Source organism: Salvelinus fontinalis, chromosome 21 (assembly GCF_029448725.1).
Source record: "Salvelinus fontinalis isolate EN_2023a chromosome 21, ASM2944872v1, whole genome shotgun sequence".
Taxonomy (NCBI): Eukaryota; Metazoa; Chordata; class Actinopteri; order Salmoniformes; family Salmonidae; genus Salvelinus; species Salvelinus fontinalis.
In genome coordinates this window covers 8,607,295-8,621,926 of record NC_074685.1, presented here as the reverse complement: position 1 = coordinate 8,621,926, position 14,632 = coordinate 8,607,295, and the positions used below count along the sequence as shown (strand labels likewise).

At 43.5% G+C, this 14,632-nt stretch overlaps 1 protein-coding gene across 1 annotated transcript in view; it reads right to left on the bottom strand.

Annotated features, from left to right (window-relative positions):
* The window catches only part of LOC129818119 (laminin subunit gamma-3-like), a gene marked incomplete in the record, with an annotated part of 223,721 nt that overhangs the window by 140,530 nt on the left and 68,559 nt on the right, over window positions 1–14,632 (bottom strand). The window contains 1 exon segment of the mRNA XM_055873714.1: window positions 13,722–13,820. Within this exon segment, the coding sequence (XP_055729689.1) occupies window positions 13,722–13,820 (99 nt within the window).

Here is a 14,632-nt window from a genome sequence, read left to right as displayed (position 1 = left end):
TTATTCTGATAGTTATGCAATCGAACCTGTATGACACTGACTGACAGCTACAAACACATACATTGCTAATGACATCAAAATTAATTAGCTAGCTAATAACCTAAGCTAGCTAACTAGCTAGCGAGCATAGACTAACAATGCTACCTGCTCTCATAAGAGATCTGCAATTGATACTAACGTCAATCTATTAGCCATATAATGAATTATATTCTGAAATTTCATCTGATGGTTTCTTTGAATCAGTACACGATTTCTAGCCAGTGACAGCCACCTACCAAAAGGTGGATAACTGCACTTCTCAAAACAAAAACTGGTGCCTCCTAACATCACTGGTGAGTGTTGTCAATGCTGACTCAACTTTGATGGAGGACATCAGCCTCAGGTTCTTCGAGCCAGGACACACCTTCATGAGTGCAGACAGTTTCCACCATGGCGTGGAACAGGAAATGAAAGCTCGACCTGGAGGTGTGGTGTACGACTTTGGGGACTTCCTCCATGTGGTTGCTACATCCAATGCAGGCAAGGTGGAGGTGGTGGAAATGAAAAAGGAAAACATCCTGGCATGGAAAGCTGGCCATTCCATCGTCAAGCTGAAGAAGGCAGCAGCACCAAAGCTGGCAGAGATGACTGAGATCCAGTTGAGACATGGATCCAGAAGCCTCTTCTACAAAGTCTCCCATGAAGAAAAAGACTTCACAGAGCTTGACTTCATCATGAAGAAAGTCACTCTAGACACCCTCGACACTACGTACACAGGATAGAGGGATAGAAGAGTCCAAGAAGATGGACATAATCACCAAGCTGTGTCCTCTGAGGCCTGCATATCGAAGGCAGTTCTGGAATGATTTGGCTGTGAACATCATTGCTGAGGATGAGGAGTGATATGGAGAGCACTGAAAAAGTTTTACTTAAAAATGAAATGTTACTTAAAAATTAAATGTAACTATTCAGCATTTGATCAATTGTAGCTAAATGTCATTTGGGTCCTCTTGTGAATATGAACATGTAAATATGTTTAAAATGTATTCTTAAAGCTGTTATTTATTCATTCAAAAGTGTTATTTGAAAAAATACAAGTACAATGTTTTTATTAGCAATCTCATGGTCATTTTTTATAATTTGTATTACCCTACATCATACTTCGATCATGTTCTATCATTATATATTACAAGACAGGTAATCATTTCATGTAATTCAAACAATTTCAGTGCTGCTTTTCACATTTATTCTTATAACAAGACATGGGCTACTTGTCAAACACATTAGTCACATATGTAATGTGACTAATGCAGAACTTAGTGGAAGACACACAAAGGATGCAGCTTCATCTCTGTTACACTGTCAGTAATTACACTGCTCTTGTATTAATAGCATAAATGAGAATATAGTAAACTAACAAATGAAAATGTCAGATACTTCTCTTTGCTTTGGTATTACCCTGCAATTTATAACATATCATGCCAAGGAAGAAGGCAGTAACTGCCGTTTAAGGGTCAAAGGTCATGTCAGAGGTCAGGGTCAACATGAATAAAATATGTACTCATAGTAAGGCAACAGATCATAACATCTCCAATGATCACCCTAGAATTAATTTGGCTGGACAAGTAAAACATTTTGAAGCCATTATTCTCAGTTCCACTGTATGAGCAGTTACTGCCTTTTTGCTTGGGAGGGCAGCATATGCATTGGATGCATAACCCATTAGGGCTTCCACCCACAGTGCTCGGAAGAACAGAAATCACATGTAGATTATGGTAATGCATCTTAACAGAAAACGCAACTCGTGTGGGCTATACTCTGCCTTGTCTCAGGATGGTAAGTTGGTGGTTGAAGATATCCCTCTAGTGGTGTGGGGGCTGTGCTTTGGCAAAGTGGGTGGGGTTATATCCTTCCTGTTTGGCCCTGTCCGGGGGTATCATCGGATGGGGCCACAGTGTCTCCTGACCCCTCCTGTCTCAGCCTCCAGTATTTATGCTGCAGTAGTTTATGTGTCGGGTGGGCTAGGGTCAGTTTGTTATATCTGGAGTCCTTCTCCTGTCTTATCCGGTGTCTCTCGGAGGACCTGAGCCCTAGGACCATGCCTCAGGACGACCTGGCATGATGACTCCTTGCTGTCCCCAGTCCACCTGGCCGTGTTGCTGCTCCAGTTTCAACTGTTCTGCCTGCGGCTATGGAACCCTGACCTGTTCACCGGATGTGCTACCTGTCCCAGACCTGCTGTTTTCAACTCTCTAGAGACCGCAGGAGCGGTAGAGATACTCTTACTGATCGGCTATGAAAAGCCAACTGACATTTACTCCTGAGGTGCTGGCTTGCTGCACCCTCGACAACTACTGTGATTATTATTACTTGACCATGCTGGTCATTTATGAACATTTGAACATCTTGGCCATGTTCTGTTATAATCTCCACCCGGCACAACCAGAAGAGGACTGGCCACCCCTCATAGCCTGGTTCCTCTCTAGGTTTCTTCCTAGGTTTTGGCGTTTGGAGTTTTTCCTAGCCACCGTGCTTCTACACCTGCATTGCTTGCTGTTAGGGGTTTTAGGCTGGGTTTCTGTACAGCACTTTGAGATATCAGCTGATGTACGAAGGGCTATATAAATAAATTTGATTTGATTTGTGTAATGAAGCAGCCAATACATTTTCATTTTCAAACATTTGCCAAAAAGCTATTCGCGAGAAAACACAATTCTAAACAGCGCACCTGGAAAAACACCAGTCTAAACCGCGCACCTGGGAAAACACCATTCTAAACAGCGCACCTGGGAAAACACCATTCTAAACAGCGCACCTGGGAAAACACCATTCTATACAGCGCACCTGGGAAAACACCATTCTATACAGCGCACCTGGGAAAACACCAGTCTAAACAGCGCACCTGGGAAAACACCATTCTAAACAGCGCACCTGGGAAAACACCATTCTATACAGCGCACCTGGGAAAACAACAGTCTAAACAGCGCACCTGGGAAAACACCATTCTATACAGCGCACCTGGGAAAACACCAGTCTAAACAGCGCACCTGGGAAAACACCATTCCATACAGCGCACCTGGGAAAACACCAGTCTAAACAGCGCACCTGGGAAAACACCATTCTATACAGCGCACCTGGGAAAACACCAGTCTAAACAGCGCACCTGGGAAAACACCAGTCTAAACAGAGCACCTGGGAAAACACCAGTCTAAACAGAGCACCTGGGAAAACACCATTCTATACAGCGCACCTGGGAAAACACCAGTCTAAACAGCGCACCTGGGAATACACCATTCTAAACAGCGCACCTGGGAAAACACCAGTCTAAAGAGCGCACCTGGGAATACACCATTCTAAACAGCGCACCTGGGAAAACACCAGTCGAAACAGCGCACCTGGTAGCAATTCCATATGTGACAGAGATTAAAATCTCTTTTAGAAACTTAGAAGGAGGGGGACTTTAAACATGCAACAACGAGGATGGGTTACTAATATGACTAGGATTGTGCCTTTGCCTTCTGCACAACAAATAGAAAGTTGATATGAAAAGCAATAGAATAGGACATGAATGGAAATACATTTGCCAAAATCATATAATTATTCCTGTTTATACAGCAATAAATAAAAGCATTCCAAATACTTCACTAGAAAGCATGACTTAGCCACAGAGGAAGTGAGGATTACCTTCTTTGAAAAAATAACTCTTAGGCCTATGCCTTTTTTGGGAAGCCCGCAATTTGGGCAGCGAGCTTGGCAATAGGCCTAGCGGATTATTGAGTTGCGGTTGTCAGTGAAAATCATCTAAAATATGTCTGAAGATAATGTGTCTTGAGGCCTATGCCCTTTTGGGAAGGGCATAGGCAGAGGCTGGTGATCTCGCATTAGTTGACTTTTAGCTTTTTATCATTTTAATGAAAAAAATTATGATTAACCACAGGACAATGCTTTAGAGAAATGAAAACGTATTATTGAAATGAAACTGTTCCACAAAATGCGCAAATGAAAATCATAAGTGGCATGCAGAACGGTAGAAATTGTAGGATAAATTGTAAGCTTCCCCAAACTTGAAACTCACGCGCCACCTATGAAGTCTTTATAAAAGACATGCCTCATAATATGAAATATAATATTCAGGTTTCAAACAATTAAGTATGTTTTCAAAATACATACAGCCACCAGCTCACATTGTAAAGTGGTGGCTGATAGCTTGTTGCCTGCACTTCAATGGTGAATGGGAGGCGCTCTTCAATTACCAGTTGAGAAATTAAAATAGCAGCTCTTTTTAATCATGCACCAAAACTGGTTTTAACACATGATTGAATTTAGAATTGTTGTGCAATGAATGGGCTGAAAAAGCACATGTTTTACTCCAGCAGCACCCAGCTGAAGAGCTGCAGGAGAAATCTTGCTCAAAATATGCTCTGTATGCTGTGATTGTGTTGGATAAATAAGATACATAATGAATAACGAAAATACACACAGGCCAATTAAGTTATAGACCGATAAGCATGATGTATTTACATCGACTGGTATTTCCATTAATTAATAAAAAGCATTATTTCGCAATGGATTTTTTTCATCAATGTCAGTTTGGCCGGCAATAGTTTTTTTTACTGATATTTTTGTATTTATTAAAGCCGGCAATTGCCTGCTAACGGAAACCCTGACATGCACACACAAAAATTATCGTCATTATATGCTTCGTCATTGCACTCCTGTGCTACTTTACCCACTGTTTCTGTGTAGCTTGTTGTGGCTAATCTCTCCATCTTGTGGAGCAAGCTCAGAGACCATCACTAGGCCATGTGAGTCAGTGTAGATGAGAGAATCTGCCAAGTGAACATGTGTTGCTGTCTCTGTTGCAGTGTTGGGGCCATGGAGGAGGCCAAGGCCAATCACCCCATAGCTGGTCTCACACTGTGATACACTACCATGACCTCCAGACAGACTGCTGTAGGGGAGACCACTGGTGTGTGTGAGTGTGTACGTTGGTGTCTGGGTGTGTATAATTCATATATATTTTTAAATATTTTTAAATATCTCCAACATACGCTCCTGCAACCTGCCTCACCCAAATGTGGTACGGTTCTCCTATTTTCTTTACTTTAGAACCGGAACCCCCAACAGCAGCTAGCCAGCTAACTAGCTACTAGCTAGTAGTCAGCTAGTCACTGCTAGCGGTCATCAGCTAACCTTTAGCCCGGACAATTTCCTGCCAGTCTGCACAGTGAGATTCAACCCAGAGAAAACCAGACTCTTTTCCCCACATCCCCGGATTCCTACCGCAAGCTCTGAACCTTTTCACCTGGATCATCGCAGCTAGCTAGCTGCTATCCGAGTGGCTACTCCTGGCTAACGTCTCTGTCCCGAAGCAAGCACCAATTAGCCTGGAGCTAGTCTATGCTAGGCCCATCTCCCGGCTAGCTGAAGTGGTCCATCAGCCACTTCCTTGGGCTACAATACGTATTTTGCCAATTGGCCTGGACCACATTTACTGTTGATACGGAGCCCCGTCGATTCTTCACGACTGGTCTACCGACGTAATCCGCCCGATGGGATTTCAACAGGCCTCTCCGTCGCGACGTCCCCTGAATGCCCATTTGCTAGACGCAGCACACTAGGTGTCTAGAGCATATCGGACTGTTTGCTGAAGAGGTCCATCAGCCAATTTTCTTGGGCTACAATACCTATTTTTGCCAATTGGCTTGTACCCTTTTACTATACAATCCATCACGATTGGTCTGCCGACGTAACCACCCGGGGGGGCTACAACTGACTCTTCCATTGCAACGTCCCACTAAGGCCCTTCTGCTAGCCTGCTAGCCCTGGCCCGCAAGCTGTCTCCAGCCCGCCTAGCTTCTCACTAGACCCCATGATCACTCGGCTACCCATGCCTCTCCCTAATGTCAATATGCCTTGTCCATTGCTGTTTTGGTTAGTGATTATTGTCTTATTTCACTGTATAGCCTCCAGCCCTGCCGAATATGCCTTAGCTAACCCTTTTGTTCCACCTCCCACAGATGCGGTGACCTCACCTGGTTTAAATGGTGCCTCTAGAGACAATACCTTTCTCATCGTCATTCAATGCCTACGTTTATCTCCACTGTATACACATCCTACCATACCCTTGTCTGTACATTATGCCTTGAATATATTCTTCCGTGCCCAGAAACCTGCTCCTTTTGCTCGCTGTTCTGAACGCACTAGCGTTTAGTCTTATAGCCTTTAGCCGTATCCTTATCCTACTCCTCCTCTGTTTCTCTGGTGATGTAGAGGTTAATAATCCAGGCCCTAAAGTGCCTAGCTCCACTCCCATTCCCCAGGCGCTCTCATTTGTTGACTTTTGTAACTGTAAAAACCTTGGTTTCATGCATGTTAACATTAAAAGCCTCCGCCCTAAGTTTGTTTCATTCACTGCTTTAGCACACTCTGCCAATCTGGATGTCCTAACCATGTCTGAATCCTGGCTTAGGAAGGCCACCAAAAACTCTGAAATTTCCATCCCTATCTATAACATTTTCCGACAAGACAAAACTGCCAAAGGGGGCGGAGTTGCAATCTACTGCAGAGATAGCCTGCAGAGTTCTGTCATACTATCCAGGTCTGTGCCCAAACAATTTGAGCTTCTACTTTTAAAAATCCACCTTTCCAGAAACAATTTTCTCACTGTTTCCGCTTGCTATTGACCACCTTCTGTCCCCAGCTGTGCCCTGGACACCATATGTGAATTGATTGCCCCCCATCTATCGTCAGAGCTCGTACCGTTAGGTGACCTAAACTGGGACATGCTTAACACCCCGGCCGTCCTACAGTCTAAGCTAGATGCCCTCAATCTCACACAAATGATCAATGAACATACCAGGTACAACCCCAAATCAGTAAACACGGGCACCCTCATAGATATCATCCTAACCAACCTGCCCTCCTAATACACCTCTGCTGTCTTCAACCAGGATCTCAGAGATCACTGCCTCATTGCCTGCGTTCGTACTGGGTCTGCGGTCAAACGACCACCCCTCATCACTGTCAAACGCTCCCTAAAACAATTCAGCAAGCAGGCCTTTGTAATTGAGCTGGCCCGGGTATCCTGGAAGGATATTGACCTCATTCCATCAGTAGAGGATGCCTGGTTATTCTTTAAAAGTGCTTTCATCACCATCTTAAATAAGGATGCCCCATTAAAAAGATGAAAAACCAGGAACAGATATAGCTCTTGGTTCACTCCAGACCTGACTGCCCTTGACCAGCACAAAAACATCCTGTGGCGTACTGCATTAGCATCCAATAGCCCCCACGATATGCACATTTTTAGGGAAGTTAGGAACCAATATACACAGGCAGTTAGGAAAGCAAAGGCTAGCTTTTTCAAACAGAAATTTGAATTCTGTAGCACAAACTCCAAAACGTTCTGGGACACTGTAAAGTCCATGGAGAATAAGAGCACCTCCTCCCAGCTGCCCACTGCACTGAGGCTAGGAAACACTGTCACAACCGATACATTTTTCTATGCCTGGCTATGCTTTCCACCTGGCTACCCCTACCCCGGTCAACAGCCCTGCACCCCCCAAAGCAACTTGCTCAAGCCTCCCCCATTTCTCCTTCACCCAAATCCATATAGCCGATGTTCTGAAAGAGCTGCAAAATCTGGACACCTACAAATCAACCAGGCTAGACATTCTGGACACTCTTTTAAAATGATCTGCCGAAATTGTTGCAACCCCTATCACTATCATCTGAGCTCCCCAAAGATTGGAAAGCTGCCGTGGTCATCCCCCTCTTCAAAGGGGAGACTCTCTAGACCCAAACTGTTACAGACCTATATCTATCCTACCCTGCATTTCTAAGGTCTTCAAAAGCCAAGTTAACAAACAGATCACCGACCATTTCGAATCCCACCGTACCTTCTCCACTATGCAATCTGGTTTCCGAGCTGGTCATGGGTGCACCTCAGCCATGCTAAAGGTCATAAACGATATCATAACCACCATCGATAAGAGACAATACTGTGCAGCTGTATTCATCAACCTGGCCAAGGCTTTTGACTCTGTCAATCCCCACATTCTTATCGTCAGACTCAACTGCCTTGGTTTTTCAAATGACTGCCTCGCCTGGTTCACCAACTACTTCACAGACAGAGTTCAGTGTGTCAAATCGAAGGGCCTGTTGTCCGGACCTCTGGCTGTCTCTATTGGGGCACCACAGGGTTCAATTCTCGGGCCGACTCTTTTCTCTGTATACATCAATGATGTCGCTCTTGCTGCGGATGATTGTCTGATCTACCTCCACGCAGACGACACCATTCTGTATACTTCTGGCCCTTCTTTGGACACTGTGTTAACTAACCTCCAGACGAGCTTCAGTGCCATTACAACTCTCCTTCCATGACCTCCAACTGCTCTTAAATGCAAGTAAAACTAAATGCATGCTCTTCAATCGATCGCTGCCCGCACCTGCCCGCCCGTCCAGCATCACTACTCTGGACGGTTCTGACTTAGAATATGTGGACAACTCCAAATACCTAGGTGTCTGGTTAGATTGCAACTCTCCTTACAGACTAACTTTAAGCATCTCCAATCCAAAATGAAATCTAGAATTGGCTTCCTATTTCGCAACAAAGCCTCCTTCACTCATGCTGCCAAACATACCCTCGTAAAATTGACTATCCTACCGATCCTTGACTTTGGCGATGTCATTTACAAAATAGCCTTCAACACTCTACTCAGCAAATTGGATGCAGTCTATCACAGTGCCATCTGTTTTGTCACCGAAGCCCCATATACTACCCACCACTGCGACCTGTATGCTCTCGTTGGCTGGCCTTCACTTCATATTCATCGCAAGATACACTGGCTCCAGGTCATCTCTAAGTCTTTGCTAGGTAAAGCCCTGCCTTATCTCAGCTCACTGGTCACCATAGCAGCACCCACCCGTAGCACGCGCTCCAGCAGGTATATTTCACTGGTCACCACCAAAGCCAATTCCTCATTTGGCCGCCTTTCCTTACAGTTCTCTGCTGCCAATGACTGGAACATATTGCAAAAGTCACTGAAGCTGGTGACTCATATCTCCCTCTCTAACTTTAAGCACTAGCTGTCAGGGCAGCTCACAGATCACTGCACCTGTACATAGCTCATCTGTTAATAGCCCATCCAACTACCTCATCCCCATACCGTTATTTTTTTTTTCTTCCTCCTTTGCACCCCAGTATCTCTACTTGCACATTCATCTTCTGCACATCTATCACGACAGTGTAAATTGCTAAACTGTAATTATTTTGCCACCACGACCTATTTACTGCCTTACCTCCCTGTTCTTACCTCATTTGCACACACTGTATATAGACTTTTCTATTCTGTTATTGACTGTATGTTTGTTTATTCCATATGTAACTCTGTGTTGTTGTTTGTGTCGCATTGCTTTGCGTTATCTTGGCCAGGTCACAGTTGTAAATGAAAACTTGTTCTCAACTGGCCTACCTGGTTAAATAAAGGTGAAATAAAAAAAATAAAAAAATGTGTGTGTGCACTTGAGAGAAGTTTGTGTGTGTGTGTGTGTGTGTGTGTGTGTGTGTGTGGGTGTTTGTGTGTGTGTGTGTGTGTGTGTGTGTGTGTGTGTGTGTGTGTGTGTGTGTGTGTGTGTGTGTGTGTGTGTGTGTGTGTGTGTGTGTGTGTGTGTGGCTGTGTGTGTAGGGGAGTCAGTTGGTGTGTGTGTGTGTTTGTGTGTGTGAGAGTGTTGGGGCAATGTTCTGTGTGTCTTATTGGGTGTTTGTGTGTGTGGTGTTTAGAAACAGGACTATTTAAGGGAAAGAGAGTCCTTGTTCAATGAAGCATGAAATAATACACAACACAACAAAATAAACAAGCCAAAAAACTGTGAAGAATTATTCAACACTGGAGACATTGTGGTTGCGTGTTTGGCTAATTTCAAACTAGTGATTTGTCTGTGTTCTGTCTATCTGGTCAAATCTTAGAGAGCAGAAGAAACATTATACAAAATATGGGTGTAGAGAGGATTAAGTACAGACAGAAAGTCTAAAAGATTCATGTTTCCCCCAGTCTTTTCAGAAGCATTTTGACTAAAAAGGCCCCAGTATCACATTGATACCAGTGGAGGCTCCTCAGAGAAGGAAGGGGAGGACCATCCTCCTCAGTGAATGTCATTAAAATAAAAAGTGGGAAAAAGTGATGTTTTTTTAGATAGAACTATACTAAATAGATTCACATGTCAAGCAAATAATAGATTAAAACACACATTTTGCAATAAAATGGCCTACAGTAGCCTCAACAGCACTCTTTAGGGTGTAGCTGGAGAACAGCTACCTTCAGTCTTCATCTGGGTACATTGACTTCATCACAAAACCTAGGAGGCTCATGGTTCTCACCCCCTTACATAGACTTAAACAGTAATTATGATAACTTCTGGAGGACGTCCTCTAACCTATCAGAGCTCTTGCTGCATGAACTGACATGTTGTCCACCCAATCAAAGGATTATAGAATTAATCTAGTATTGAAATAAGCTACAGCTAGCTACCACTGCAGTGCATAACATTTGGTGAGTAGTTGACTCAAAGAGAAAGAAAGACAATAGTTTTGAACAAATTGATATATTTGTTCAAAATAAGAGAGAGCTAGCTATATTTCATAGTATTTATTTCACTTTCACTTAGCTAGTGAAGGCAGCTAGCTAGTTTAGCCTATGTTAGCTACACTGAAACTCTTCCAAGCTTTTGGTTTTATTAATTATGTGATCATGCAGTTTGTATGTGGCTGTTATGAAAGTAAACTGTGTTTGCGTGTGATCAGGGTGTATTCATTCCGACAATTCTGTTGACAAACATTTCTTAAACGGAAGCAAACAGAACCAAAAGGGAAAAAACATACCTGAATTTGTCCAATAGAAACTCTTGTTTTCAACTGTTGGACTAATGATTACACCCTAGATCAGCTGGATGCAGGCAAGAGTGTGCAAGGCGGTATTGAATTGGTCAATGTTTTGTTACCTTCTTTACTCACATTTTTCTCTCGACATTTTTTACCTTGTACATTTTAGTCATTTAGCAGACACTCTTATCCAGAGTGACTTACAGTTAGTGCATTCATATTTAGATAGCAAGGTGGGACAACTGCTTATGATGGGCAAAGAAACTACATTTTTCCTAAATAATGTAGCTATCAGTTATTTTGTGTGTGTCTGTGTGTGTGTGTGGGGGGGGGGGGGGGGGGGGGGGGGGGGGGGTTGAGGTGAGTAGGATGATTATTTAAGATACTGTTTGAAGAGATAGGGTTTCAGATGTCTTCGGAAGATGGGCATGGACTCTGCTGTCCTACCATTGGGTGCCTCGACCTGTGCACCTACGTTGTAAACTTTCATTCGTAGGCTAGGTTTAAGCAACCTCATGATGGGTATATGGAAAATATGAGTATCACGTAGTAGTCTAAACCTATCGATGTTACATTGAGCTGGGAGAATGTAATATGAATAACAGTCATACAATATGTTGTAATAGAAATAAGGGCATGCTCATAAAACAAATAATCGCCCTCCCTCATCTTAAACGGCACCGATCGTCACTGAATGATACGTGTCCTGAGTGACTATGAATGAAAGCATACTACACTAAAAAAATAAAAATAAACGCAACATGTAAAGTTCTGGTCCCATGTTTCATAAGCTGAAATAAAAGATCCCCCGAAATGTTCCATACGCACAAATAGTTTATTTTGTCCAAAAATGTTGGCACACATTTGTTTACATCCATGTTAGTGAGCATTTCGTCTTTGCCAAGATAATCCATCCAGCATGATCATTACACAGGTGCACCTTGTGCTGGGGACAATAAAAGGCCACTAAAATGTGCACTTACAATGCCACAGACATCTAAAGTTTTGAGGAAGAGTGCAATTAGCATGCTGACTGCAGGAATGTCTATCCAGAGCTGTTGCCAGAGAATTTAATGTTAATTTCTCTACCATAAAGCCGCCTCCAAAGTTGTTTTAGAGAATTTGACAGTATGTCCAACTAGCCTCACAACCACAGACAACGTGTATGGCGTCGAGTGAGCAAGCAGTTTGCTGATGTCAACGTTGTGAACATAGTGCCCTATGGTGGCGGTTTGGTTATGGCATGGGCAGGCATAAGCTACGGACAACGAACACAATTGCATTTTATCAACGGTCATTTGAAGGCCATTCGAATGCACAGAGATACCGTGACGAGATCCTGAGGCCCATTGTGAGGCAAATATCTTTTAAGTTATCTGTGACCAACAGATGCATATCTGAAAATCAAATTTTACTGGTCACATACACATGTTTACATATAGTCACATATAGTCAGAGGTTATTTTCCTGGTACCACACTCCCAGGGCACTCACCTCCTCCCTGTAGGCTGTCTAGTCATTGTTGGTAATCAGGCTTACTACTGTTGTGTCATCTGAAAACTTGATGATTGAGTTGGAGGCGTGCGTGGCCACGCAGTCATGGGCAAACAGGGAGTACAGGAGGGGGCTGAGCACGCACCTTTGTGGGGCCCCCGTGTTGAGGATCAGCGAACTGGAGGTGTTGTTTCCTAATTTCACCACCTGGGGGTGGCCCGTCAGGAAGTCCATGAACCATTTGCACAGAGCGGGGATCAGACCCAGGGCCCCGAGCTTAATGGTGAGCTTGGAGGGTACTATGGTGTTGAATGCTGAGCTATAGTCAATGAACAGCATAAGTTTTCCTCCTCTCTTACATAAGTATTCCTCTTGTCCAGAGGGGATAGAGCAGTGTGCAGTGTGATGTCGATTGCATCGTCTGTGGATCTATTGTGGCAGTAAGAAAATTGACGCGGGTCTAGGGTGTCAGGTAAGGTAGAGGTGATATGATCCTTAACTAGCCTACGGGGCGAGTCATTTAGTTCAGTTACCTTTGCTTTCTTGGGTATCTGTATTGGCTGATGTAAAAAGGGCTTTATAAATACATTTGATTGATTGATTGTATTCCCAGTCATGTGAATTCCATAGATTAGGGCCTATTTCAATCATTGAAATTAACTGATTTCCTTATATCAACTGTAACTAAGTAAAATCTTTGAAATTGTTGCATTTTGTGTTTATATTTTTGTTCAGTATACAGTACCCTTTATAATGTGTATAGTACTCTGGAAAAAATGTACTTGTCAGTTAGTTTGAAAACCTGTTTTCAATGGGTTACCGTGCCGACTCCATTTGGATACAGTTAGTTAAAGAGCGGTGCCAGAAAATGTCAAGATATGTTCTTTTGAACAATGGCAGCAGGCGGCATCAAAGCTTAATCCTTTACGCCACTGTGCTAACAGTAGGAAGCAGAACAAAGTGTTTCTGTGTCTGCACCGTTGTGGTGACTTCTGTCGCAGACAGCTTATACCGCTCTCGTTTGCGGAAGAATTGAGTGTGAAAAGTTGCTAAATGCTTTTAAAACCATAGAAATCCTCATTGTCAAAACTTCTTAAAGGCAGCCTGAAAAGTAGCTGAACGTGTTGCTAGCCTCTTTTACCAATAAAAGTTACTGGAGGGGTTGGAAAACTCGCTAAATATAGCGACAGTCACCCAATAGGCAACACTGAAAACGTTCCTGGGAGTCTGTGTCACCGTGGTAACCGGAGGGTAGTATTATGTTATATAAGGTGATGATGCAGTAGCCTATCACGGGTCACCTGTCACATGCCTATTTTTCAAGTTTTTCAATTTTGAAGAAAGAACAGTACAATATAAAAGTCACCTGTCACACGCGTGTCCCTCCACGTTAGCCCTGCAGTGACAGCCACCATCCAGCACAGAGCAGACGCCCACACTGCCCCTACGGTCACAGTTGCACAACCTGTCGAGAGACAATAACAACATCCAGCAAAGGTAAAAGATTAGCCAGAGTTCAAACTGCTTATGACTGGGGTCATAACATCATGACACACTTACTGTAGGTTAACACAGAGGTAAGAAAGTCAGAATTCATATTTGTCTGTGTCTCTGTTACACATGTTGTTTCATTGATTAATTACTCTGGCAAGGGTTGTTTAGTCTTTGCTAACTCTCTTTTCACACGCACACACACACACACACACACACACACACACACACACACACACACACACACACACACACACACACACACACACACACACACACACACACACACACACACACACACACACACACACACACACACACACACACACACACACCCACGCGCGCGCTGAAAACAGCCTGATCACCAGACCGTGATTGGTTAGGTGGGGTCGCAAGCTGTGTCAATCAAAAGCTTTGTTCTATGATAACATGTTTGATCACCTTCATTGATTGATTGTTGTCCTCCAGAACTGTAACACAGAATCAATATTTTAACAAGGTTGCTATTAAGAATAATTCAATTATCCCATGGGCAGGCTTCTACTCTGCTCTGCTCCACTGGCCTGTGTAATTCACACCTCACTTCAGATCAGCACACTGGCAGACTGAGGAAGGTGATGGAGGGAGAGAGGGATGGAGAGGAAGATGGAGAAGGGAAGAGGAGAGTTTGTGAGTGCTTGTCTGTGTGAGAGTGAAAAACGGAGCAAGCATACCATGCCCACACACCTGTACATGTCTTAGTGTGTTTCTCCATATGCAATATTTGCCTAAAATGACATACCCAAA